Genomic DNA, 26,115 nt, shown 5'->3' with positions numbered 1-26,115 from the left:
TTGAGCTCATCTGATGCGTTTAACGATTTTCTGGGAAGTCAAATAACTTTGACAGAGTGTCAAATCCTGGATGCTAATTTTTTCCCGTCTACTGACTGTTGGTTGTTGTTTTAATCGTACTCCACAGCAGTCTGATAACGTGGAGACTTCTCACTCACTCTCTGTCTTGTTGTTGATTCGTCATCTTCCTCTGAGTGCCGTTTACCTCCGACTTGTCCCGTTTTTCTGTTTCTGAGCTCCTTTATAAAACGTCTCTCCCACCGAAGGGTTAAATATTCAACAGGTTCTCTTCCTGTATCAGAATCTGTTTCCATCTTCTGGCTGTATGAACGAGGTTCACGGCAGGATGTGGAGCCAGTATTAATGACCTGCTGAAGGCCATCTGCCCTCACACACACACACACACACACACACACACACACACACACACACACACACACACACACACACACACACACACACACACACACACACACACACACACACACACACACACACACCCCTCTGACATGAACAGCTACATTAATCTGTGTGTGTGTGTGACAGCTCAGAAAATGACCCACTCAAACACTCGTGGTTACATCATTATGTGTGATGTCAATCTATTTCCTTATCAGTACCTCTCACACACACACACACACACACACACACACTGCTGTCGTGCAGACAGACTCTCCGCTTGCTGTCACTGCTTCCCGTCACTCTGATTTAAGCTCCACTTCACTGTCTTTGTTCCAGGATGAAATGATGCAGCGCTGCTGCAGCATGAGAGGAATCTTCTTTTTCTTCCAGACCTGATGATCAGATGAGAGAAACGATGAGAAACACCAGACCGAGGAGCAGTCAGCTCTGATACAGCTGCTTTAATAAGTTTGGAGCGATCTCCTCGGTCTGATTCTGTTGTTTGTAACGGCAGAATAACCCGACTCAGCACTTTTCATTTAGTCAGAAATGAGCCAGAAACAGAAGAAGTGAAGGAAGAGCTCGTGTTTGTGTTCAGAAACACATCGAAATGTTGTGGAGGCAAAGTTTGATGCTTCACAGAGAGAACAGCGTCCACCTTTTCACTCGGAGCGTCTCTATTCTCGGTTTTTTATACAAACAATGATATTTGTGATAATGTCAGTACTCTGACGGCGTCCCACTGCAGCATAACGGTATTACAAATGAGAGCCGTGTGGAAGCAATAATATTTAACTTTTAACTGAATATTAGAAGGCAAATTGTTCCCATATAAAACTGTAACACTTATTTTGTTATCTTTTATTTTTTAAGTTATATAACGAGGTAAAAATCTGCAGTTTAAAAAACCACTCACATCAGACATCAAAGGTTTCTCTCTGAAACAGCCAGCTTCCTCTTTCAGTTAGAAAATGAAAGTTAAAAGCGTTATTTTTTAATATGTTCTGTCATTATTTCTGATTTGAAACATTTGCTGCATCTTTAATGTCCCTGCAGCTTCTCTGTTTTCTCTCAACTTTATTACAGCGACCAGAAGAATTCCTCCTCAGCACACAATCAGCCCTCAGAGACGGTTTTCTTTCCAGCAGCGTATTAAACCTTTGTTCACAATATGAACCCCGATGGTATGGAGGAAGAAGAATAGCAGAGCAAGAATAGAATATGCAGTGATTTAATTAGAATAGAGCAGCTTGGAAATGATGAATTAAAGCAAAGCAATTTCCCCAAGTTAGCTTCATCTTATCTTCCTCGACTGAATGACGCAGAGCAGATGAGTCTGAAATGAAAAGGAGCGTCAGAACGGAGCGTCGCATAATGAAGCAGGCCCGTTTTACTCCTGCTGACAATTCGGCCTCTCTCTCTCGTAACGGCGTGCACAGAACCAGAAACAGAACCGGGGATCGGCTCGGCGCTGAAGTGATCCAGACCGAATGAGTGGAAACGTTCTCCGTTCCAAAGTGGGTAATAGAGCGCGCCTGCAGCAGCTCTGCAAAAATGTAGAAAATCTAAATTGAAGGGCGATAGTTTGGAGCTGCGTTCACGAGCACCTAGACTAACCAGCCCCCACCCCCTCCCTCCACAGCCCCCCTTTGGCAACAGGTAGGGGGGTTGCCATGGCAACAGAGAGCTGTCAGTCGAGTGGGTATTAATGAGAGGCGGTTGGAGGCCTGCACTGCACTGCTGCCTGCAAAGTGTGTATCTGTGAGTCACAAAGGCATTTGTGTGTGTGTGTGTGTGTGTGTGTGTGTGTGTGTGTGTGTGTGTGTGTGTGTGTGTGTGTGTGTGTGTGTGTGTGTGTGTGTGTGTGTGTGTGTGTTTATGAATGTGGCTGTTGACGTGTTATGTGTCAAAAATACGAGCAGTTCATGGACCGGTTTGCAAATCAACCAATTAAAGAGGGAAAGCTAAAAGCCTCCGAACCACCTGCAGTGTTCGAGAGCTATACACACACACACACACACACACACACACACACACACACACACACACACACACACACACACACACACACACACACACACACACACACACACACACACACACACACACACACACACACACACACACACACACACACACACACACACCTTGTACCCTGTCTGGATCAGTCCTCCCCTCCTCCAGTAGACAGCAGTCTCTGAGGACTTGTATGTCACTGTGTGTGTGTGTGTGTGTGTGTGTGTGTGTGTGTGTGTGTGTGTGTGTGTGTGTGTGTGTGTGTGTCTGCTATATTCGACCTGCTTCTTTTTAATATCCCCTGTGTGTCTTAGAGACACGTGTAAACTGTCATTTCTCATGTCATCTGTTAATAACTCTGCATCTTGTAATGTTCACCAATTTTACCGAAGCACTACCTCCTTTGTGTACGGTGGCCCTGAGGGTCAAATGCAAAACCAACAATGTGACATTTTTTATTTGTTTTTATTTTTGTGTTTTGGACCCTCAGGACCACCGTATTTATGAATAAAATACCAATTTATATCCTGTTCAATTTTGTTTTTTAAACTCTAAAAGGAATCATAACGGTTCACATAAAAGCTGCTTTTATTCAAACATGAAAATTTGATAAGTTGGAGATTCAGCCGCCGGCTTGTTTCCATAGTATTTTTTTTGTTGTTGTTGTTGCCCAGAGGCCAATTGTTATATTCACATTCCTGTCACATCTCCAATCTGCTTTATATAAATGTTTTGTTATTCACTCGCTAATCGATGTAACAAAGGTTAGATTCAACTTAGTGCCCGATGAAGTGAAGTGATGCATTTTGGGTTTTTTTTAGCAGCAGCAGTATTTTCCTCAACAAACAAACAACAACAAAAGTAGACGAACCGTTGCCATGGCTGCAGAAACAAAAGAGACAAAAGAGAGCCGTGAACAGAAAGTCGATGTTTGTCAACCGAAAATCCGAAAGGAAGCAAAGGTCGCCGCGGCGAACGCAGCGAGAGATCGACGAGGGAGAAAACAGAAACACAACAATCAGATATCTTCTTCTGGTTTCACACCACAGATTAATTTGGCAATTTTTTGCGTCGAAAAAAAATATTGAAAAGGAACTTTAATGTGAATAATTCTTTCCATTCAGCACCTTCCAACTACAGTCCTCATATCAAAGGGCCATTCAGTGTGTGTGTGTGTGTGTGTGTGTGTGTGTGTGTGTGTGTGTGTGTGTGTGTGTGTGTGTGTGTGTGTGTGTGTGTGTGTGTGTGTGTGTGTGTGTGTGTGTCCTCCGTTATTAGACTGCTGAGGGACCGAGTTATCTTTCATGGTGGGATGGAGGCTTCACACAGCAGCTCACTGGGGACGTTGTTACACGGACGCTCTCACGGCAGGGCTGCACACACACACACACACACACACACACACACACACACACACACACACACACACACACACACACACACACACACACACACACACACACACACACACACACACACACACACACACACACACACACACCTACATACCTGTGCAGGAACGGTAATGCTGGCGTCTGCAGCTGTGAGACAGTGACTTCAATCACAGACAACAAGTTAGATGGTACTTTACACACACACACACACACACACACACACACACACACACACACACACACACACACACACACACACACACACACACACACACACACACACACACACACACACAACCACTCACTGCTACTATGCACACTCTACATTTTAAAGCATGCTTAGAGTGATCAAGCACGTGCGCACGCACACACACACACACACACAAAATAAAAAACAAATTACACTACAAGCATATGCATCAAAACAAATCTGTGTAAGCACACACACACACACACACACACACACACTTCTCCACGGCTTCCCAGCTAACAAGCCTCGTAGAAGCGGAGGGTTGAGTCCCTCAGGTGCTACAGTGCAGCTTTAGCAGGATAAATCATGCAAACCTGAGCCGTGCACTCATAAATCACCTCAGACTGTGTGTGTGTGTGTGTGTGTGCCTGTGTGCGTCAGAGTGTGTGTTCCTATGTGCGTGCATGATGTGCTCTGAAACGCGCACGCTGAAGTTTTGTGGTGGCTTTTTTTGTTGCTGTTGTTTGTGCAGATGTGTGTTGCATTTATATCTTCTTCTGTTGGAGGGTTTATGAGATGTGTGTGTGTGTGTGTGTGTGTGTGTGTGTGTGTGTGTGTGTGTGTGTGTGTGTGTGTGTGTGTGTGTGTGTGTGTGTGTGTGTTAATAAGACAGGTAAAACTGGCCGATCTTTCACAGCAGCAGGATCAGTGTAGATTTGGACTGAATGACCAGTAGGTGCTGCTGTGGAGCCTAAATTGAAGTCAGACAGGTGCATGTGTGTGTGCGCGCGTGAGTGTGTGTGTGTGTGTGTGTGTGTGTGTGTGCGCGCGCACGTGTGCATGCATGTGTTCTGCCCTTTGTTTTTTCTGCTATATGTGAGATTTTGGTGGGAATGGCTCTCCAGATAAATCCTGTATGTGTGTTTGTGTTTGCAGATGTATGAACAGTTCTGTGTTAATCTGCAGCCACCTTGTGAATAACGCGTCTTCAGTCCGACTCGCTTTCCTTCTGCATTATTTCACGTGAACCTCGTTGTTTGTTTTTCACTCCGTAACCCTTCCTGTATTTTTTTTGTCATCTTTATACACATTAATAACGTGTTCCCTCCTTCTCTCCATTTAAACCATTCTGTCTTCTCTTTCTTTTGTTTTTGTCCATAAAATAATATCCAGTTTTCAGATATGAACGCCTTATGGTGGACTTTTTTTCTTGTTCTGTAATTAATTAACTTTTCAGTTTTATTTCTAACATGACTAATATTTTCTCCAAGATGTCAAATTAAACCACAGAAAAGTGTTTGTTTTTCTGTAAAATGGTTCTGATCCAGAAGTGTCTTCAGCTGCAATACCAGCGAGTGCCACTAGAGGTCGGCTCCAAAAAGCCTCCGGCTCCATAGACTCCCATTCAACTTCTGTCATCAAATCCAAAGTGAATAAAATGTGTCCATCAGTTATCTCGGTGTTGTTAGCTAAAGTCACTCCTTCTTCTTAGTTTTCTGGAGGTCCATCTGAAAATAATCCCTCATTCATTAGAAAAGAAGATTCAAGAAGACCTGGTTTTGGGGGCGTGTCTGTTTGATTGACAGGCCTGTGGTGCAGTCAGGTTACAGCTATCGGTGGGCGGGACGTAGTATCGTCAGGTTTCCGATCAGATCGGTCAGATCCACCGCTGGCTCCTCCCCCAGCTCGTCCAAATATGGTCACTTCCTGCTCCAAACCGCTCTGAAGCAGCAAAGATGGTGACGGACAGAATCTGAACTGGAAGCTTCATAATGTTCACAAACCAACGATGACATCACTGATGGATGATGACATCACTGATGGCCGCTGCTATTCTCGCTCTTAAACCCTCAACAAAAATGTTCATGCACATTTTGTTTGAGCTACTGTTGGAACAAAAATATCTGTATTTTAACAGAAATGCGAGAGATTGTGTTGGTAGCAGTGAGACGTTTAAAGATTCAGTAATTACGAGGTTACAAGAGAACTTTGCTTTTCCGTTAAACTGAGACTTTAGTTTAAATGTTCATGTAAAAAGTCACACCAACGTGACCTCGAGATGATTATTGATCTGCCGGACGGTTACAGTCACGTAAATGTAAAGTACCTCATTTACATCCATCAGTGACTTTTTGTTTGAATTTATTTGACATTTCCTCCACTGAACATATTCGGTGTTAGAAAGGCTTTTTTTGTGCTTGAAGCAGGAAGTGACCTTTAGCAGCATGAAGTAAACTTCAGCCTTTTTTTTTTTTTTAAATTGACACATTGTGCCTGACATTAGAAATCCTTCCTTTTTATTTCCCTCGTCATTGTCCTCCTCCTCGCGCCCCTCTATTGATTTGCCTTTCCTCTCCACTCCTCCCGTCACCTCTTCACATCGGATCTTTTATTTTCATTCCTTTCATTTCTCCTTTCTGTCCTCGTCACGTTTGATCTTTTCGGTTTGAGTTTGACGGAGCAACTGTAGGAGCTCAGATCGCCTCCAGCTGGGGGAGGGTGCAGGGTGAGGAGATGAAACGCAGATATCTCCCCCTCCGGAGGGTGAAGGTCCCTGAGGACGTCTCCGTCTCTGGGTGCAGCCTGCCGGGAGAGACCGAGCACACGGTAGCATGTAATTCCATGTTCATCACCTGCTACCAAAATCTAATTACACCTAAAAATAGAGCCGCTCGGGTTGGACAGATGGAGTCTCCTCCTGAAGAATGAAATCCACCTGTTGAGGATCAGACGGGGCGAGAAACACGAATCAAAGATAAGAATCTGAAGTTTTATAAACCGGCGGTCTGGAGGCCAATCAGAGAGAGAGACGAGGAGGACGACAAGAGCAGTTATCAGAGGAGGATCAGAGATCTGACAGGACAAGGATGCAGCTGATGATGCCATCGGAGACACTAAGAGAGATAAGCTCCTCCAGGATTTCAAGGAGGGATTTTTACTTTTTTTTTGTTGTTGTGATCAAAAATGTTTTAATGAAAAAAAAAAACAAGGTTTGAAAACACATTAAAACATGATAATGAAGGAAAATCCTTTCAGCACCACTTGATAGGATCAAAAAATGTCACATAACGGGTCAGAAAAGATCGTGCGACATTATGTATACGTTATTTACAGTGTGCCTTCCCATAAATACTGTAGAAAGGTTTTTCCTCTCGACTTTACGTGTTCGGTCTCGGCTCACGTGAAGCTCTCGAGTCGTTACCGTTTGCCGTGAGATCTGCAGCTGAAGCAGAAAAAACCCGTCGGAGGATGGAGAGAGAGAGATTTCCTTTCTTCTCCCCCTCGACTTGTTTATATAGATACTCTCTTCTCAGCAGCAGCCATTACAGTCGGAGTCAGTCAGAATAATGGCCTTCAATCTGATGACTCTACCTCGGTGTGAGAGTGTGTGATTCTTGTCACCATTATCCACAGCTCTCTCTCTCTCTCTCTCAGAGGGATAGTTTGCTCGCCCTTACCTGTTATTTTGCTGTGTAGCAGCAGCAGCTCCATCGGGACTCTCATCTTGGTAAATGGTGCATCACGTAACAAGCTGTGTGAGCGTCCGCGGCCCGCCCTCCTCACCTGCAGCGCTTCCCATACATCTGAAGAAAGCACGTAAATGCGACTGGATGTTTCTGCGCTCATTATTCTCCGAAGCCTCCGTCATTGCTTCGTCGGCGCGGCGGCTAAACGGAGGACCGGGATGATCTCGTCACGCCGTTACTGCACTCCGATGCATCATTTTCATCTTTTAGTTATGAACAAAAATACTAATCCTGACTTGCAGTGATGATTTGTGAAAAAAACATCTCACCCCCGCTGCATGCTTTCAACCAACCCGGTATCACGGCAACGCGTGAAATAGACACGCCGGACCGCGGCAGCGAAGCGTGAGATATCCACGCTTTGTGCTGCCGAGGCGTGAAAGTTACACGTTTTCCTTTAGTGGACAAACCTGGTGACTTACAGGAAAATGAAACTTTTAGCTAAAACACGTGGTTTTGGTTACTAAATATAAACACGGCTGCGATTTGGAAACAAAACACAACTCAAGAAAAACGTTGTTACCTCCTGGATTCGAACCTTGTCGTCGGTAGTTTCTGACTAATGTGACCAAACCCCGAAATATTTATTTTGTACTTGGACTGAAAAACTTCTGTTGCAAGACCTTTACGTGCGTGTAAGTTTCACGCTTTCAAAACGTGTAACTTTCACACCTACACATCTCAATACTGGAAAATATTTCAGCAAAACTGAAAACACAGAGAATCCAGTAAATGTTCTACAAACCATTTAAGATGTATACGAAATGTTTGAATCGTCATGGATACGCGGTTTGTTGGAAGACAGAAACAGATCCAGATAATATCTCCTGAAGTTAAATGCCTGCAGAATAACAATATCTTCCTGCTTTCTATCGTATATTTTCTGTTCTTCTTGTATGACATCTAAATGTCCTTTACATCGAACCAAACCACAAACACGCCCCGTCGTCGTGGCAGCAGCCCAACAGGCCGCCGGGATGATGTAAACTCCGATAACGGCTCGATGGATCCTCCGGTTATTGACGACGCCGTCCCGCCCGTCTGGATCCCATTATCAAAGTGTCTTCGGAGGAGACTAATTGAATTAGTGCTGGCAACTGTAATTGAAAGCTCGCTTTTAATGGTGCATTGTGGTCTCGAGCATCAACATTCATCCGAGTGTCTCTGTCGGACCGATCCGGCCTTTCAAACTTTCACAACCAGTTCAACTAGATTTCTCTTCCTGGGGACCGATGCTCTTTATTCTCGGCGGCGTCTCCGACAAATAAGACATCTGATGTGATTTATTTGTGTTGCCTCCCCCTGAAAGGGTCGCACGCCCGCTGACCCAGAAGCTGTCAGAGGATTGCTGCTCTCGTTTTGTTTTTTCGGTGGTATTTTTGGTAATCTGTGAGTCTGCGTTGTTGTGATGTCAAACATGAATCCAACCTGTGCTGTTTCTCCCGGGACTCTTCTGTTGATGGAGTCGCTGCTTCTTTCAGTGTTTGATGCTTCATCATCTTCACTGTCCGAAGGTTGTTTTGGTTTTTTCGGGAAAGAGACAGAAACAGAATCTGGCAGCAGCAGCGTTGAACCGGAGTCACACTGATACTTGTTCTCTCGACTGTCTGGAGATCCGCAGTTTGATTCCAGCTCCGTCTTGTCGTTTGTCTGTCTCAGGCACAGATGGTGCCTGGTGGTTTTCAGGTTGGAGGTCAAAGGTTAAGGCTAATTTATGGTCTCTGTTTCAGTGTTTCATCCGGTCGTGGACATATGGGGCTCTGCAGGAGAGGACAAAGACACTGGTTAACAGTGACGTGTGTGTGTGTGTGTGTGTGTGTGTGTGTGTGTGTGTGTGTGTGTGTGTGTGTGTGTGTGTGTGTGTGTGTGTGTGTGTGTGTGTGTGTGTGTGTGTGTGTGAACATTGTGTGTGAATTAGGTTTCAAATGCAGCGTGTGTTATTTGTCCTTCATGACTGGTGTTGAAAAAGCTTCTTTTTAGTTTGATGTTAAACTCAGGACTAGTTGTTTTTATGCAAATCAAGTTTAAACTTAACAAAAAAATATGCATTATTGTGACTATGCATGCCTACCTGGACAGGTAGAAGTCCTGATCCTGTATGATAAAAGCCTTCAACCACAGACTGGATATAAAAGTGTTCATAGCTTTCAGGTCTGTAAAATGGTTCTGATCCAGAAGTGTCTTCAGCTGCAATACCAGCGAGTGCCACTAGAGGTCAGCTCCAAAAAGCCTCCGGCTCCATAGACTCCCATTCAACTTCTCTCATCAAATCCAAAGTGAATAAAATGTGTCCATCAGTTATCTCGGTGTTGTTAGCTAAAGTCACTCCTTCTTCTTAGTTTTCTGGAGGTCCATCTGAAAATAATCCCTCATTCATTAGAAAAGAAGATTCAAGAAGACCTGTTTTTGGGGGCGTGTCTGTTTGATTGACAGGCCTGTGGTGCAGTCAGGTTACAGCGATCGGTGGGCGGGACGTAGTATCGTCAGGTTTCCAATCAGATCGGTCAGATCCACCTCTGGCTCCTCCCCCAGCTCGTCCAAATATGGTCACTTCCTGCTCCAAACCGCTCCGAACTAGTAAAATGAATCAACATTTACTAAACATAAAAAACATGCCAGTTTCCAGAGTGACTTCCCTCAGCTCCTGATGTTGATTTGTCGGTGCTAAACTCGCTCGACGTGACGACTCACTTCATGCGATGGTGTTTTTTTTTTGTTTTTTTTTTAAGTGGACTCAACTTAATTGGAGCCATCAGCAGTCAGCGTTTCTCAGCTCGAATCACTTCCTGTCAAGAGGTTGTCAATCTGAAGGGCAGATTTAGCATCTGATCTAAAAGAACCTTTCATATCACAACGCTGCAGAGGAGTCGCCATTCATTTTTAAACATCCGGGTTTTGAACATTTTAATGGCTGTAAATGCTGCTGCTGATTTTAAACATTTACACTCACTGTCACATTTAACATTCACTCCACGTCAAAATGTTTTCATGTCGTCTCCCTCCTCTTCCTCACTCCTCTTCATCCCTGCATCCCCATCAGTGTGCCAGTGACACTGCGGTCAGAGCGGCAAGAAAAGGGGAGTGGGCAACACTTCATTAAAGTGTAGGTCACAGACACACACACACACACACACACACACACACACACACACACACACACACACACACACACACACTGGGTGCAGACCACTTCATTTAGTGTGAGAGATATAGAGGACAGGCCCCGATGGATTCTTCCATTAATCTTTAATGAGCCCCGGGACCTGAAAACTGCCCGCCTTCCTCTCTGCCTCCTCACATCCAGGAAACAAACAATGACTCGGCTGGAAACCACGCCGTCCGCCATCGTACCTGCCCGTCTGCCCGTCTGTCTGCCTGCCAGCCATTAACCCCCCCGACTCAACCATGAATTATTAATGGGGCGATCCATCTCTGTTCTCGCCCGGCCCGCTCCCAGGAACGGGAATGGGCGACGTCCCGGTGCTGCGGTCGGACGGAGTAGCGTCTCTGAAGGAGGAAGCTGAAGTAAAAGTTGATTCTTTCAGCTGTCAATCAAACTGCTCCAGTCAGCAGGAAGTCTTGCAAATGTTTGTCTGGGAAAAATAATCTTCATTATAGTCTTTCTTCTCATTCATTTTAATTACTTTGGGGGTCATGATTTGATTTGAAGACTTGAAGAAACAAAAGACAGAAAAAATATGTGTAAAGTCAAATAAAAGACATTCAAATCCTCAAAATTTAAATATTATCATCAGAAGGTTATTTAAATAAAAATACTGTGATAAGAAACATAACTGATGACTTGAGCAAACTTTGATGATTCATCTTTAACCACAGAGCAGTTTGTCAGCTGGGAAGCATCGCTAACAATTTACAGAGGAACATTAAAATGTGAAACCCTATCATTTAAAACACACACACACACACACACACACACACACACACACACACACACACACACACACACACACACACACACACACACACACACACACACACTTCCTTTCTCACATCAGCTGTGGTTTAGTTTCCAGTGTGACCGTCGCAGGAGTCGACTCCTAAATTAAAATGAGAAGTCTCCGCTCGCCGCCTCACACTGCCCTGTAGCTGCGTGTCCTCCGGGCACCCAAAGTGTCATGGCAACCGTACGGCAGCCACGGTAACGGCAGGCTCATTTTCATACTGATGAGGCGAGTTGCCGGGGAGGCCTGATGCTGCCGCCGGTCGTCTCTCCTCTCCGGTGTCGCCCTGAAAATTTAATGACCTTCTTTCTCTGCTTCTCAGTTTTCTCCTCTTTGCTCTTTCCGTGTGTGTGTGTGTGTGTGTGTGTGTGTGTGTGTGTGTGTGTGTGTGTGTGTGTGTGTGTGTGTGTGTGTGTGTGTGTGTGTGTACGTGTGTGTGTGTGTGTGTGTGTGTGTGTGTGTGTGTGTGTGTGTGTGTGTGTGTGTGTGTGTGTGTGTGTGTGTGTGTGTATACGTGCCATCAGTCTCAACTTCAGCTGTTCAAACAGACACACAGTTAATACAAGAGGAGAACAAAGGATGTCATTTTGAAGAAGGGAGGTTTTTTTTAAGGGATGTATTTTTATTCGTGTGGACGACCTCCGCCCGTCTGCTCCTCCTGGACTCATCAGGTGTGCAGCCTACTTCTTTTTTTAAACAGGCGAGCCGTACTTTATTTTAATTTAACGGATTTTAGCTGGTCTACGCGCTGACAGGAAGTCGAGAAACAAGTGAGGGGAAGTTGGACGCCGGGAACGAACCTTGAGGCGTCAGAAAGAAAGAGCTGGGTGTCTCTGAAACCTGCTGCAGGATGCATGATGCTCGTCCTGCGTGCGTTCTGATTGGACGAAGTGCAACAAGCGTTCTGACGCGATTAATGGCCGAGTCGCGGTCAACAGGACGACATTACCGACCTAAAAGAAATGTGCTGCCGGTTTTTTTTTTTTTTTTTTTACTTTGGAATCATTTCTTTTATTGTGAAAGAGACAAAAAGCTTTCTCGTATCACATGACCACGTCACTCACTTCCTGCTCTTCCTCTGCTCCCGTTTTTGTTTTTAGGAGGACGAGGCCCGAGAGGAGGAGAACGGGAGGATCGAGCCGGTCGGCCGAGCCGACTCCTGCGTGGACCACACGCCTGTCAGGTCGCTAGAGTAAGTCTCTGATATCACTGATAATCAATAATCCATCATCAACTCACAGGAGAGAGACGGGTGACCACTGATGAATTTGAAGGACTTTGACTGCAGAAATTCATTGACATGTTTTGAGTGTTTGAAGGTTTAAAGCGGATGATTCAGGAGAGACGATACAAACTACTAGAATGGTCGAATTTGAGTTTAATTACATTTGAGATGAATTAATTGATTCGAAGTTACCGCAAATTTTCTTGTTAACTTTATTGAATTAAAGCAATTGAAATGCAGATTATTGACACGAGCATGGGCAACTCCGGTTCTCCAACAAATAACACGACACCATCTTCAGATCTCTGCAATCAACCTGGTCGCCGTGTTATTGATCAGATTAATGACCAAAAGTAAAAAACTTTCATCAGCTGTCACCTCCTCGTCTTCACGTCGAGCTCTTTAAAATGTCGCCCGGCAGCTTCTGTACCGACGTCCAGGTTTGTTTGTGGAAAATCTCATTTTCCGTGCCGCTCTCCTGATTTCCATAATTGTGTTCAGTGGGAGCAGAGTGATGGTCGCCTCGCCGTCGGAGAGCTCTCCCACGCACCAACCCGCTCAGCGCCTGTTATTAACAACTCTGTTTTGTTGTGTTATTTTTGCTCCGTTTGCATGCTTCCAGTTTAATATGCAGGTACGGCTTTATTATTATTATTATTATTCCTCTGATTTTTCCCGCCGACCGCAGCTTCTCCCGCCTCTTCGCTGTCAACGATGGGCCCCGCTCTCCCCGAGCTAATCACAGTCATTGTGTCGGAGAGCCGGGAGCGGATCAGACGTGGCGTCTTGTGAAATATACGAGACGTTTGGCAGAGAAACAAATAGCTGCGACTGTTTTCTGCTTTTAGAGGGTCAGAGAGCGTCAGCGGCGTATTTACATACAGCACACGGCTTCGGCGGAAATTCACCCGTCTGAGTGGAGGATGAAGCTCGCATTTAATTCTGTCTCCCATTATTAGCTCCGTCCTGTCGCTTCGCTCATCTTCCGCCCTCCAGACATGAAAGACGAATCTCCTGTGAACTCTTTGAACAACTTTGTTTGAACGGTTTTGGTTTGCGGTGCTTTTCATCTGCACGTCCGCTGGACGACATCAAACCTGCTCCGACGACGTGTCTTCACAGTTCAGATCGGTGTTTCCCCGTCGGTGGACAGCCTGGCAGAGGATGATGGATGATGGATGGATGGATGATGGGTGGATGGATAATGGGTGGATGGGTGGATGGATGGATGGATGATGGATGGATGGATGATGGATGATGGATGGATGATGGATGGATGGATGATGGATGGATGGATGGATGGATAGATGGATGATGGATGGATGGATGATGGATGGATGATGGATGGATGGATGATGAATGGATGGATGGATGATGGATGATGATGGATGATGGATGGATGGATGGATGGATGGATGGATGGATGGATGGATGGATGATGGATGGATGATGATGGATGATGGATGATGGATGATGGATGGATGGATGGATGGATGGATGGATGGATGGATGGATGGATGGATGGATGGATGGATGATGGATGGTGCGTTTTATAAAAGCCGATGTTGTGGTTTGATTGACAGTTTGACTTGGAGGTTCGTCCATTAATATCTTTTATCCATCAACTCTTTTAACGTTCACCTGTCCTTGAGGCTCCGCCCCCTCCCTTAATCAAGCAGACTTCAGCCGAGCACAGAAACCGAAAAACTAGCGCGACTTTGTTCTGCAGAGAAACACATTTTCTGGATGTTTTGGGTGAACGTAGCTCAACGTCCTGTCAGAAGGACTTTCTTTATTTTTCTCTGAACATTTCAGAGGTTTTCTAACAGAGCAGAAGAAGATATATTCATCTTTTTGATGTTTATATTTACTTTGCTGTTGGTTCGACTACAAGCAGAAAGAAACACTAATGTTGATGTCCGAACAGGCGTCCGGTGTCACGCTTCATAATTCCAGCTTTAAAAGGTCAGTTTTGCTCTTCAGATATGAACAACGCCGTCAGATTATAAAGTAAAGCACAAAGTATTCAGACGCACGCTGAGACTCAGTGTGTGTGTGTGTGTGTGTGTGTGTGTGTGTGTGTGTGTGTGTGTGTGTGTGTGTGTGTGTGTGTGTGTGTGTGTGTGTGTGTTCCCCTCACGCGTGTCTGATTTATTTGGATCACTCTGTTTTATTATATTTTCTGTTTGTCTCCTCGAACACCTTCTGCTTTTATTTCTGTATTTCCACCTCTCTGTTGTTGTTGTCATCACATGATTTATTTGTTTCTTTGCCTCACTTCCTGTTTTTTGTTTTTACCCACATGGTGTCACCTCCCCCCCCCCCTTCCCTCTAACCATCCGTCCGTCCATCCGACCGTCTGTCTCCCAGAGACATTGTCAAACTGGTGGAGGTGTCAAACGACGGTGGGCCGCTGGGGATCCACGTGGTGCCTTTCAGTGGCAGAGACCGCAGGTAAACTATATATACTGGACAGACAGACAGGAGGACAGTGTCCACAAGGAGGGGACACAGAAAAAAAAGACCTTTAAATGCTTTAAAATTCATCTCTTAAGAACTTAAACACTTTAAAAAATATATTAAAATCAGCTACAGATGTGTTTAAAGAGTGAATCGTACAAAATGATTCGAAAATAATTATTTTATAAAAAGAAAAACTGCATATCCTTTATTAAAAACTGTTCCTGTTATAAGTTCATTTACTTTTACTGACTGTGTTTATTCAGAGAACAATTGGTCTTTTTTTTTTAAGCTTTTCACTTCTAGTTTTAATGTTTTTCATACCTGCGGTTCTAAAGGTTTTTTTAAAAGAAAAATAAAATTCCCCACTTATTCTATTTAGCTGAAGACTCGTCAGATTTATTGTAGACTCATTAAAGAAATGTGTTTTTGTTACATTTTATGTTTTTAAGTGTGTTAATTTGGGGCTTTGAAGTGTGTTGCATCAACTCACACACACACACACACACACACACACACACACACACACACACACACACACACACACACACACACACACACACACACACACACACACACACACACACACACACACAGCATCATGAAACCATTTGCCAGTTTATAGCGATCAATCATTGTTGTTTAGGGTTTGCAGGTGACCGTCATATTTCTCTCCATGTGGTTGCTGTCACATCAGCTTTACACAATTCAAAGAAAACACAGAGCAGTGCTCACAATACACACACACACACACACACACACACACACACACACACACACACACACACACACACACACACACACACACACACACACACATCTATACAACACACACATGGAACAAAGCTGTGAAGGAATTAGAAGAATTTCCCGTCTGGTTTGAATCTAACCGGAGAGGTGTGGCGTTCGGAGTGAAGCTTCGTTTTCAAACCTCGGAGAAAGTTTTTCGGCCAGGTTCAGCTTCGTCTCATATTTAATATTATTTTTATAAAGCCGAGATACTTCCTGCCGCCGGCCAGCTGCAGCTTTATGCGCGACTCACAAACACCGACTCCAAACTCTCTGCTGCACTTTATTGAAAAATCAAGATCGTCTCACTCTTTTCTCTCTCGGCCCGACTTAATCAACCTAAAAGCACATTTATAATACACTTTTCTTTTTATTGGGGAAACGTCAGTTTGGGCGTCGCACCAAGATCAAGACGGCTTTCATCAGAGAAATGGGCCTCCGCGGCAAATCACATTGTGTTCTCGCTCAAATTCAATCAGCCAAATTGTCTCTGAACTTTCTCCACTCCTGAACTTTTCTAACCCGCTCTGTAATCACATTCCCATTCATATTGAGTTATGAAGCCCGAGGCGAGGGCGAGTATTAAACACCCCCGAAATCAGCCCGCTTCACCTGGGCGACGCGCTGGTACGCCGCTCGGACACGGACGAAGCACCGAGGCGGACCGGATTAGGGTCTCCGCCGTCTCCTCCGTCTCCGCCGTCTCCTCCGTCTCCGCCGCCCGCGGTTGATTTCCCTCCTCTGATTCTGTTCTTTAATCCTCCGAGCGTCCTTTCCAGGTGACGTTAGCCTCTCGCCGCCGCGGTGCGGGATTCGTAAACCAGTTGGTCACGCCAGATTACAGAGCGACAAACGTTGCAGCTCGAGTGCTCCGCGGGGATAGACCCCCCCCCCCACCTCTCCCACCCCGACGCCACCGAGTTTATTTGAATGCAGGAAAATGAACACGTGGCCTCTAACGCACCCCGATGCAGACGACACCGTCGTCCCACAGTTTAATGAGATGAAGAAGAAGCATGTTAAATGCTGCAAAAGGTTGCGTAATAAACCCGCATCATGAGGTCAGGAGGTGTTAAAATAGAAACGATGTCACCGAACATTCAGACTCGTCGGAGTCTCGTTATTTGCAGGGAAAGTCACGCGTTATTTCCTTCTTCTTTTTTTTTTTTTTTACCTCCTTTTCCTGACAACACTATAAAACATCTACACGGGAACCTCCGGACCTCGTCTCCGCTCGCATCCTCTTGACGTGACCTTCTGACCTGTTTCAGGACTCTTGGCTTGTTGGTCAAGCGTCTGGAGCGAGGCGGCAAGGCGGAGCAGCAGACCCTGTTCCAGGAGAACGACTGCATCGTCCGGATCAATAACGGAGACCTGAGAAACATCCGATTCGAACAGTAAGCCGCTGAGCTCCGCTGCTCCCTGGACTTCCCTCCTTCCGGTCCTAAACTCTGTGTTTTTTTTACCCTCCTCTCTGCCTCGCAGGCTCCTCTGCTGCCTGTCAGCGTGCTAAGCTAAGCTCTCCCTCGTTAACTGCCCTCCTCCCTCTTCCATTCACAACCAGCTCTCCTCTCTGCTCCTGCTGAGAGTAACAGGAACAACGCCGCTAACACTCACTGCTTGTGTTCTTCGGCCTCCTCCTAACCAAACCTCCTTCTTCCAGATCCTGTGTGATGCATGCTTCACCTTCTGTTTACTCCGAAATGCAGCGATGCATTCATGTGTTTTAATTCAATACGTTTTGATACATGTATGTTTTCTAAATGTAAAGCTCCACCCACACAATGACCTCATACAGGTACTTAATGATGATGCATTACTCTCCCAAAGGATGCAACATGGGAGTCAATGGAAATGTAGGAATTCAAAAAAATGTATTATGGACACAGAAACCAGAGATTCAAGCAAAGCTGCTATTCGAAATTCACTATCAGATTTTTAATCGAAGGTTTTTGCCTCCACATCATTATTATTTATGTTCTGACGGAGTTCCACACAGAACTTTCTGAGGCTTCCAGTTTCCAGACATCTAATACCGGGAACTTTTTACCTGCAAAACTCTGGAGCCCTGAAAGCTACTTCATGGAAAACAGCTTTTAGGCGCATTACCGCCACCTTCTGACGGGAGTAACGCAGTGCAACGAGGCACCGGAAAAACGTTTTGTAGATTATAACGAATATTCGAAATTCGTGTCCCAAACTATCCAAAACATCCGTAATTTGACATGTATTTGTCGCGGTATTTTGCCAAACAGATATTTTAAATTTGACTTCAGTAGAAATATCTCGAAACACCGTCATTGTATTCTGGAGGAACCAAAGAAGATGCTGTTTACTATTTTTTCACAGGAAATGTTTCTTTGGAAGACAAAAATTTAGCAAAACAGAAGTTCACTTAAACCAGAACTGTCTGTTTGGGTTTGTGAAGTTTATCTGAACCAGTCCTCTTTTGTTAACCACAGGCTGTCGGAGCCGTGAGTTATGTGAAGGGAACAAGGCTTCCATACATGTCGTTACCAGTTGCTCTGGTTATTTAACAGTGTTTTTATAAGGGAGCAGATTACATCTCGTCTGGCCTGAAATCGTAAAGATGCCGTGACACGACCGTTCTCCGGGAACGCCGGCCGTGGCTGAGAAAACGGGCCGGGAATTTCACAAAGAAATTCCTCAGTGATCCGGGTTTCGGTTGTGGATCCTGAGGATCGGCCACGAAAACCCCCAAACGTCCGTTCAGCTGTCAGGAGTTGGAGGAGGAGGAAGAAGTGTGCTTTATTGAAACAGGTGGCGCTAACGAGGCGCTTTTACAGGCCGCAGACAGCAGACATGAGTTTCCGTTCACACCTGCTGTACACCGGCTCGCACCGAAGGGCTTTTAAAAGAGGATTTGGTGCAAACGACCCGGCGGATCGGGGTCTCCTTCATCTGCAGCCAAATGAGGAGATTATGAGACGGAGCTGTCGGGGAGGATCGTCTCCTTTTTAGAGCCGCTCACGCTGGCAATAAGTATTAATTAACATGTCGGTGTTCAGGTGGGCGAAGATGGATCTTAGATATTGCACGGCTGTGTGTGTGTGTGTGTGTGTGTGTGTGTGTGTGTGTGTGTGTGTGTGTGTGTGTGTGTGTGTGTGTGTGTGTGTGTGTGTGTGTGTGTGTGTGTGTGTGTGTGTGTGTTGCATCTGATTAACTCTGGATGAATCCGGTCAGTGGGATAATGGACTTCCTCTGGTCTCCACCTTCCTCCCTCTGTCTCCGTCCCAGAGCCCAGAACATGTTCCGGCAGGCCATGCGTTCTCCGGTCATCATGTTCCACGTGGTGCCGTCGTCCATGAAGACCCACTACGAGCAGCTGTCCCACGCCGAGAGGAACCCGGCGTACGCCTCGGGACGCTTCAGCCCCAACTCGCTGAGCGGCAGCACCGTGTCCGCCGTCGACCACACGCCGCAGAGGATGTCCCGGCACGGCTCCCAGTCGCACCCCCTACCCCACCCCCTACCCCACCCCGACCCGACGGACGGCTGCCCGCCTCTCACACACCCGGCCGTCTCTGCAGCCAAGCCCCCGTTAGGCCACACCCACTCGCCGCAGAGGGGGATGAACTCCACCCCGACGGGAGGTTTCACAAAAAAAGTGGGGAGGAAGCTCAACATCCAGCTGAAGAAAGGTGAGAAGTCTGAACTCGGAGGGTTTTTGTGATTGTTGCAATCAGAAATCTTTGATTTTTAAGTGAGTTTTTAGCTTAAAATTGTGGGAATTTGAAAAATGAGATTTGTTTTGTTTTATTTGGTGATGAAAACAGGAGCAGAGTCGTTCTGACTGGAAACGAGGAGTTCCTTTCCTTCACGAAGCCGGTTTTATTTAAAAAGATTTACTTTATGACGTTAATACTTTCAGCACAGATTCTGCTGACGGCTTGTTTTGCAGAAAAAAATTGCGGGAATTAAAACCAATTTTAAGCTCCTGCAAATATTGCTTGAATCTGCGTTAATTATTGCGAACGTGAGATTTCCTGCAGGTATTCTGTTCCAGGTTTGCGGTGCACTCATCCTTCAGCTTTCTGTGTTTCAAACCTTGAAAGACATTTTAAACTTCTATGATCAGAGAAGTTTAAAATGTTGTTATTGCAGGAAAAACAAAGTGGTCTCGTTCCCGACATGATGTATTACATCATTTTGTTTTTGAAGCATCATCTTGATTCTTTCCAGAGGGGCCATGAAAGTCTCCCTTCATGCATTGCATTTATGTATTTTCTTCGCCTTCATATTTCAACTGAACAAACACATCAAAAACAAGAGAAGGAACATTTTGTTGAGATAAAAGCGCACAAGCGTGCAGAACGGGAACGCTGATGTAACCGTCTCAAAAACACGCCAACAAGTTGGTGAACAGCGGGCGGCGGAACCGAACCGGATCCGGTGGCGGGAACACGCAGCAGAATAACGATGCGGGGTCGAACCTCCTCGGTGGAGACTTTGACTGACAGCTGGAGCAGGTGGTGCAAACCTCTGCCAGCGGGATTGCAGGTGTCGCCGCCAGGTCTCGGGGCCGCGGAGCTCGTCGCTAAGCAGCCGCCGGTCTCCGCGACACCGTTAAACGCCGCGGCGGGAAGTCGGACGGCGGCCGCACCGCACGCCCGCCGAAGGTCTCGCCGTGTGGTCGGACTGGGACGAAGCCAGAACATAAGACCTTCAAAACGGCCAGCTGCTCGTCGGACGCTGGGAGATGTTTCCTCTCGTCCTCCTGCTTGCTTTACAAAATCGGAGCTCTGCTGTGCTCACAGTCAAAGATGTTATCTCTCTCTCCTCGTCCCACCTTTTCGTTTGCCGTCGTTGGAGCAGACACTCGCCGGGATTACCAGCGATTCCCGAGAGGGCCGTTTTGGCTCATCTGTTTTGTTTTGAGTGCCGACTTTAAGCCCGCGGCTTTGAGCGCAGATTAAACTCCCCGCATTGTTTATGTGCTCGAATCAGACGCCGGCGCTCCTCCACATAAAAAAAAAAAAAAACCTCGGCAAGTATCAAAATCAATCAGAGAATCCCATTCTGCACAGGAAATTGCTTAGGTATGTCTTAATCAAGCTAATGGGAGTTTTAAAGATCCTCCTCCCTTTTTAAAAGCCGGGAACTCGACAGGCATTTACCGGTGAGCATAATTCTGCACCTCTGCTGCCTGCGGGAAGTTGATTGGCTCATCAATGCAGCGGATTAGGAAGAGGAAACAGAAAGTGTTGTGCTGTTCTGTTGCATCAGCTCAGTCAGACAGGCAGCGAGGATTAAGGCCGTTACTCTGATACAGCAACGAGGCTCCTTATTGTTCTTATATTAACTGGGTTTACACATATTGTCACTTGAAACGGTTCCTTTCCGAAGCTCTCTGGAGAACATGCCTGCAGTCACTTGACCCCGGCTGTCGGACGTGATGTCTGTGCAGGAGGAGCTTCTTAAGATGTTAATAGCACACGATGTTTTTCAGTTTCTGGCTTCAGTTAAAGTATTAAAGTCTTCAGGTTTTAAACGCAGTCACTTTTCCTCCCGATATATCCCGCTTTAATTACCTCTTCATAAACCTGGTACAGCTGCGTGCTGACAGGATGCAGGATTTCTCTTCATTTCCTGAGTTTAAGTCGCCTCATAAGAGGAAATTGTTTGTTTGTTTGGTGTGTTGTGAACGCGGCTGATATCAGACGGCGGTTTCTTAACGCTTCGTAACGATTCTCTCTGGAAGCTAAATCACATCCGCTCACGTCAGCGTGGATTAATAAACTCAGACGGATCCGCGGCATCGAAGGATATTACAGACAGAAGTCCAGGTCACAGGAAACACCAGGAGCAGCGTCATTACTCTCTCTGCAGGCAGGTGGCGCTACCAACTGCTGGAGGAGATGTAGACATGAAAGATCTGTGAAAGAGATGCAGTTCAACACACCGAATAAGATATCCACCTGTCACAGGTGAACACCGTCATCCATCAACACTTAAAGAATGCACGAAGGTAAACTGACGTGAAGTCAAACATTCCCGGTTGTAAGCGCCGATTTCAGAGCGTCACCGTCTACGTTGTGACGTGTTACTGACTAATTCCTGAAAACAAATGTAGGAGTTACTTCATCCGGGATTCAACAGCAGCCTCACTTATTGATGCCGAATGGAATTATTTATTCTGAAACACTTGAGCTGCCGTTTAGGTCATAAATCCAGAAAGCAGTTTTTCTACGTGAGAAGAAGTAGTTTGTGTGCGATCTGTCTTGATTGACGGCCTGAACGTCTCCCTGACGGTCGGTCCGGCCTCCTCTGCTGTACGACCCTGCAGGAAAACCCACATATGAAGGTTTTCTAATAAAAACTTGAGCCGCTGATTAGATAAATAATGAACATGAAATGTCCCTCCGGCCTCTTCATTAAACAATCCTCAAATATCTTCACGTATGTGATCCAGGAGAACCAGCTGACCCTTCTTCCCTTTTTCCTCCCGCAGGTCCCGAGGGACTCGGCTTCAGCATAACGTCGCGGGACGTTCCCATCGGAGGCTCGGCGCCCATCTACGTGAAGAACATCCTGCCTCGGGGAGCCGCCATCCAAGATGGCCGCCTGAAGGCCGGAGACCGGCTGCTGGAGGTGACGCTCGCAGCGGCGCAGACCGAACGTCAGAATGAAATACGTGTCGAACGCACACCGGCCGTCTGGACGTATTAAATCCCAACGAATTCATTTTAAAGCAACTGTTTTAAAAACTGAAACCGTGCGTCCTGTGATGAAATCAAAGCGCCGTGTTTTCATTCTGTATCTCGTGCAGCGAACGCAGAGCGGCTTTTTGAAGTTGCATCATCCCACTTTGCATAAAGGATTTACACTGAGCGGCGCTTATTCCACAAAAACTTTGAATCCTTTTATCCTCATGTTTTTCTCATTTTCAAACTGTTTGAACTGAAACGTTGATCAGCTCAACAAATTAGAAAAAAAACAAAAACGCCTGCAACTTTGATCAAATCAAATGTGAAGTTCTGCTGCTTTTTTTTTCTTTCTGGTTTAAAACATCAAAATAAGAAAAAAAAAATCAAACAGTTTGAATATTTCCAAAGAATATAAAGTGAAGACATGAAACCGAATGGTGGCGTTTTGTGGTTCAGGTGAACGGCGTGGACCTGAATGGGCGGACCCAGGAGGAGGTGGTGTCGCTGCTCCGGGCCACGCCCATGGGCGGAGCCGTGTTCCTGCTGGTGTTACGCCAGGAGGAAACCTTCCTGCCACGGGAAGCGGTACGTCTGTTATCTCTGCACCTCCTTCGACTCCTCATCTCACATCATGACACACACACACACACACACACACACACACACACACACACACACACACACACACACACACACACACACACACACACACACACACACACACCTCCTCCAAGGAAACCTGAAAAGCTCCATCTTCTCTCTTCACCTCCATCTTCCTTTTCCTTCAGTCTTTCTTCATCTCTCACCCCCCTCCTCCTCCTCCTCCTCCCCTCCCGCCTCCTTTCATCCTCGTTCTTCCCGGCCTTTGTTAGCTAACCCTTCCCTGTGTCCGTGTCTCCATCTCTCTCTGGCTGTGTCTTGGATTGATGGATGTGGGGTTGGACAGACAGAGGTGGAGCAGGTAGGACAGAGGTGGAGCAGGTAGCAGGCCGAGGGTGGAGAAAGAAAAGAAACACGCTTGGCTTGAATATCAATCAGCCATATTACACCATACAAGCAACAGTTCACCTCTGAGTGTGTGTGGGTGGGGGTGGGGGGTGGAGGGGGGTGTGCTGCTGTCACTCCGTCTGGGCAGATGCCACTCGCAACTTCCATGATTCATGCGAGCTGATGCTAATTCAGTTTAATGTGGTTTTGTTCCGACGGTTCTCTCGTGGAGGTCGTGTTTCTCCACGAAGCCAGATGTTCCACTTCATCATCTGCGCAGCAGAAAACGGTTTTGATGTGTTTGGAGTCGACTCAAACTTGTTTGATTAAGAAGTGTGAGCTCTTAATGGGCGAGACGAAAACAAGGCTCCGCTGCTTTTTCTTTTTTCTTCTTTCTTCTTTTGAGCGTGCAGAAGGGCGACCGGCCGAGGCTGCAGGCGAGCTTTAAATCACGCCGGTGTTTACTGGATGATTCTCTGCTATCTCTGCAGCTCCACTAGCCGGCTCTAACACCCGACTTATTGAGTACCAGCGTGAGTTACAGCGGCGAACGGCCCTAAATCCCTCCCTGCACCGTCGTAAAAACGGCCTCTCCTCCATTAGAGGCACAAACAGCCATTCGCCGGAAAGTGGTGTCAATCAAACGGCGGATTGGTGGCAATTATCACAGCGGGGATGCAGATGAGGCCGTCGGCCGGCTGTCGCCGCGGGCCGAGTTAGACGAGCGGAGCTGCCTCGCCGGTCGATTCTCATCTTTAGATTAGAGCCGAGTCCGTCTGACGCTGCAGAGCTGCTCGTTGGACGGCAGGATTTATTTGATCTGTGTTTATCAGACGGAGAAAGTGGGAAGAGAACGGCACCCCGGGGAGACGAGGTCCAACGCACCGAACGAGCAGCTCAACTCTATTACGGGTCTCAGAGCTCATAGAGACGCAACAGCAGCCAGTTAACAGAAATATAACGGCAGCACATAACTGCATGGATAAATGAAGCTAAAATAATGAGGAAAACTGGATTTGAAGAGTAAACAAACTGGATTTGAAGAGTAAACAAAACTGGATTTGAAGAGTAAACAAACTGGATTTGAAGAGTAAACAAAACTGGATTTGAAGAGTAAACAAACTGGATTTTAAGAGTAAACAAAACTGGATTTGAAGAGTAAACAAACTGGATTTGAAGAGTAAACAAACTGGATTTGAAGAGTAAACAAAACTGGATTTGAAGAGTAAACAAACTGGATTTTAAGAGTAAACAAAACTGGATTTGAAGAGTAAACAAAACTGGATTTGAAGAGTAAACAAACTGGATTTTAAGAGTAAACAAACTGGATTTGAAGAGTAAACAAAACTGGATTTGAAGAGTAAACAAACTGGATTTTAAGAGTAAACAAAACTGGATTTGAAGAGTAAACAAAACTGGATTTGAAGAGTAAACAAACTGGATTTTAAGAGTAAACAAACTGGATTTGAAGAGTAAACAAACTGGATTTTAAGAGTAAACAAAACTGGATTTGAAGAGTAAACAAACTGGATTTGAAGAGTAAACAAACTGGATTTTAAGAGTAAACAAACTGGATTTTAAGAGTAAACAAACTGGATTTTCTGAGCTTGTTTGGATTCAAAATGTCCGTTATTAAGTTTAATGAATGAAAGCTAATGCAGAGTAATGAAAAACACAAAGTCAGCAGCTGTTTTATTACTGCAGGTGGAACACACCTGAGCAGGTACGAATATATGAAAATAGTCTGATAAAGAGATTTTAAAAGCTATTCAGGTTTCATTAATGCACTAATCCGCATAAAACCACATTAAGGCTCAAAAAGACCTTCAACATTTCATCTTTAAATGATGTTTAGTTCCAGAGAAAACTACACTTAGTAATCAGCTGTGAATACAAATGTCATTTAAATCGTTTTCTATTTTCCCAAATAGTTTTTTCCCCCCAAAGAGCCGAAGATGAGATTTAATGTGTAACGATGGAAAAATGACGGACACTCAAGTTTCTCATTTGCAAATTTTTTTCTTTTTTTTCATAACTTCCTGTTTTTTTTTTTTAAAAGATGACTACTGAGCGCTCGCTCATGTCAAAGCGATTGGGATCAACCGAAATCCTCTCTGTGGGTTTCGTAGAGGCAGAACAGTGAGAGGACGAGGTGGAAATTACCCAGCAGCCACTGCTCCTCCGTCTGCTGAGCTCCATCACCTTCACATCCTCATCCTCCCACAGCTTCTCCTGTCGTCACATTTTTCAGTTTCTGTGAATAAATATGTTTTGCTTGATAACTTTTTGGTTTCTTCTGCCCCCCCCCCCCCTTCCCCTCTCCTCCCCCCTCCCCCCTCCCCCTCCGTCCTCTAGACCGCCGAGCCCCAGATGCAGTGCCCCCGAGATTTGGTAAGCCTCCACCCCGACACTAGCCCGTAGTTACAAACCCGAACCTCCTCCTCCACCTTTATAACAGCTCCCCGCTGCACGGAAACGCAGCGAACCGGCTGCAG

At 45.7% G+C, this 26,115-nt stretch overlaps 1 protein-coding gene across 6 annotated transcripts in view; it reads left to right on the top strand.

The window, feature by feature from the left end:
• Nucleotides 1-26,115, top strand: part of pard3ab (par-3 family cell polarity regulator alpha, b) — a 197,666-nt gene that overhangs the window by 74,082 nt on the left and 97,469 nt on the right. For 4 of the 6 annotated variants that reach the window (XR_011311336.1, XM_069708917.1, XM_069708913.1 and 1 more), the window contains exons 6-12: nucleotides 12,592-12,683; nucleotides 15,087-15,170; nucleotides 17,237-17,362; nucleotides 19,224-19,627; nucleotides 22,438-22,577; nucleotides 23,090-23,218; nucleotides 25,976-26,011. Coding sequence is in view for 5 of the 6 variants with exons in the window: in XM_069708917.1 (XP_069565018.1) it covers nucleotides 12,592-12,683; nucleotides 15,087-15,170; nucleotides 17,237-17,362; nucleotides 19,224-19,627; nucleotides 22,438-22,577; nucleotides 23,090-23,218; nucleotides 25,976-26,011 (1,011 nt within the window). In the remaining variant the exon portion in view is untranslated. The remainder of the gene's footprint in view (nucleotides 1-12,591; nucleotides 12,684-15,086; nucleotides 15,171-17,236; nucleotides 17,363-19,223; nucleotides 19,628-22,437; nucleotides 22,578-23,089; nucleotides 23,219-25,975; nucleotides 26,012-26,115) is intronic. The other 2 variants (XM_069708915.1, XM_069708916.1) reach the window with 2 other exon arrangements.

This window comes from Brachyistius frenatus, unplaced genomic scaffold (genome assembly GCF_029030835.1).
Source record: "Brachyistius frenatus isolate BFR_SWC_R1_liver_20210118 unplaced genomic scaffold, ASM2903083v1 Contig_79, whole genome shotgun sequence".
NCBI classification, from domain to species: domain Eukaryota; kingdom Metazoa; phylum Chordata; class Actinopteri; family Embiotocidae; genus Brachyistius; species Brachyistius frenatus.
Note: the sequence above shows the minus strand (reverse complement) of the source record. Positions and strands in the feature narration are given on the sequence as shown.